The following is a 2191-nucleotide window of genomic DNA, read 5'->3' as shown; positions in this document are numbered from 1 at the left end:
ACTTGCTCTCTATCTGGCATCACAACAGATTAAAAACAAGTCTTTGCCGAAAATAACCCTTGACAAGGTCCCTATCATAAATAAATCACTCAGCAGGGGATGTTCTGACGGCCAAAAACTAAAAGAGAAAATGACCCAATTTCAGCATAAATGCGAAAAGCAAATTCTTATCATCATCCGCTTGACTGGACGGCCACCCTCCCCATCAGGCCAGTGTCATGGATCTGATAGTAATGTACTAGTGGTGGCCCCCCGGCATCAAAGGAGCAGTAAAGCAGAGGTATCGTTACCAATGTGGCGTCATGAAACCAAAGGTCCAACCCATACATTGTCACATTGGTGGATGCAAAGGAACTGAAGACGTCCACCAAGGCCCATCATTATACTCCAGCCCCGGTGGTGCCCTCTTTAATCCTGCAGCATGCTGACTCCAACCACGATTGGCCGGACGTAGAAGATGGCATCGCAGGGTTCTTGACGTTACTTCTCAGGTGGAAACTGGCAAACTCAGCTCCGTTATCGTACACCTATAGAGAAGAGTAGGAAACGTTTGGGGATTGCTTTGCTTTGGAATGGAGTGTGAGCAGCCGCTACGAAGGTGTAGTGAGGAAAAAAAACAACGTGCAGCCCTCGGAGGACACGAGTGGGAAAAGTGGTGGTGAGCGCCAGGCACTTTTTGGCCTCAAAAAAAAAAAAGATGCACGTTGGATGGTGGCCAAGAGGCCTCAAACTTCCACCACTGCTCAACGTAGGCAATGCACAAAAGGTTGAATGTGGTCCCATTTTGTTGGCTACTGGATCAAAGTTGGCCAGCAACATTAGGTGCAGGATCTGGCCTTCAAGTGCTGTGAAAGAGCTGGACCTGGTCTCTCTCCATGGACAGTCACCGGTCTAATACTCTGGAAAACTCATCGCGGTTGCCCTCATTTTTTAGGTCAGCGAACACCTGGGTGAAGTAGTGTGGGTCGGCGTTGATTCTCAACATCTTGGCACTCATGGCATTGATGATGCAAAGACATCGGTCCCAGAAGGCATCTTTGCCAGTTTCCACCAGGAAAGGCTTGAGAGGGTAGGAGATCTCATTGCCCATGTAGGAGTAGGAGAGATACAGGCAGGTCAGCAGAGTGGCTTGCAAGTCATGTTCAGTGGCCACAGAGTCCCCGTCGATGACATCCCTGCAGAGCAAGTAGACAAATACCACATTGGCGGGAGTGACGAAGGCCTGGTCTTGCCAACCCTGAAGAAGTAAAGAGCGGTCCACACTACGCAGCCATAGAATTGGGTCTGTTGGTGACAAATGTTTCAGCCGGTAACACCTCCTACAGAGGAATTCCCCAAGGCATTTGAGTAGTTCGCCAGTGGAGGCTTGGACTATAACCCTCTTTGGAGAGCCACCACCAGTTGTGCTGGAGACATTCTTGATGGAGGATATCTGCTTGGACGTGAGCGGGGCCAGAGGCTGGCTGTCATAGCTGGCGAGATTGGCACAGGATAGGGATTTCTTCACATTCTCCTGGTTCAAATGGGCAACGTCCTTCTGGTAATTGCTGTTGACTGTTCCCTTCCTCGAGGTCCTCTTTTTGGTGGAAGCCACCAGCCTTTTCCAGGTTAGTGCGGGGATAAACATAGAGTGTCTCTTTAAAGTCTTTTCGGGCTTCTGCCCGCTGCCCTTGCTGACACTGTTGTAATGCGCCAAGGAGCCGGAGCCATCGTCGTAAAGGCTGGCTTTCCGGGAGCCCGGAGACAGGGAGAGGACCGTGCCCATGCTGACGGAGATGTTCACCGGAAAATCGAGGACTGGGAGGAGTCCGAGCGACCTCGGAGGAAAGCAATTAGTCCGATAAAGATCCAATCTGCTCAGGAAGAATTAATTGCCAGCGAAGGAATGAAACTGGCAGTTCTTTGTTGCCTGCATTGCAGGACACATGCAGCTTTCGTCCCCCCCCCACCCAACGACACACAGGAGAACGAGGCTGGTAAACAAGAGCCGATGGATTCTGCGATCGGGGGTCTCTCTACCACCCCAACGCTCCAATAAAAGTCCATTCAAGATATGATTCAATTAGCCGGCTGATTCCTTAGCTGAGGGTCCCCTGCTATGTGGAGGAGGGCGGATGATGGCATTAGTCAGATGCTGCACGGTGGTCTCGTTGCAATCTGTGATGTGGACTGCAGATAGCTGGGGTGGGGG

General features: G+C 51.0%; 1 protein-coding gene across 1 annotated transcript in view; it reads right to left on the bottom strand.

Annotated features, from left to right (window-relative positions):
• LOC108801195 (cyclin-dependent kinase 5 activator 1-like) overlaps nucleotides 1–2185 on the bottom strand; it is a 9215-nt gene extending 7030 nt beyond the window's left edge. Inside the window, exon 1 of the mRNA XM_018573127.1 lies at nucleotides 674–2185. Coding sequence (XP_018428629.1) covers nucleotides 884–1765 — 882 coding nt within the window. The 5' untranslated portion in view covers nucleotides 1766–2185 and the 3' untranslated portion in view covers nucleotides 674–883. The remainder of the gene's footprint in view (nucleotides 1–673) is intronic.
• Nucleotides 2186–2191: the final 6 nt, after the last annotated feature.

Source organism: Nanorana parkeri, unplaced genomic scaffold (genome assembly GCF_000935625.1).
Source record: "Nanorana parkeri isolate BGI_ZX_2015 unplaced genomic scaffold, ASM93562v1 scaffold2245, whole genome shotgun sequence".
Taxonomy (NCBI): Eukaryota; Metazoa; Chordata; class Amphibia; order Anura; family Dicroglossidae; genus Nanorana; species Nanorana parkeri.
The sequence above is the reverse complement of the archived record's forward strand: the minus strand, read 5'-3'. Positions and strand labels throughout refer to the sequence as shown.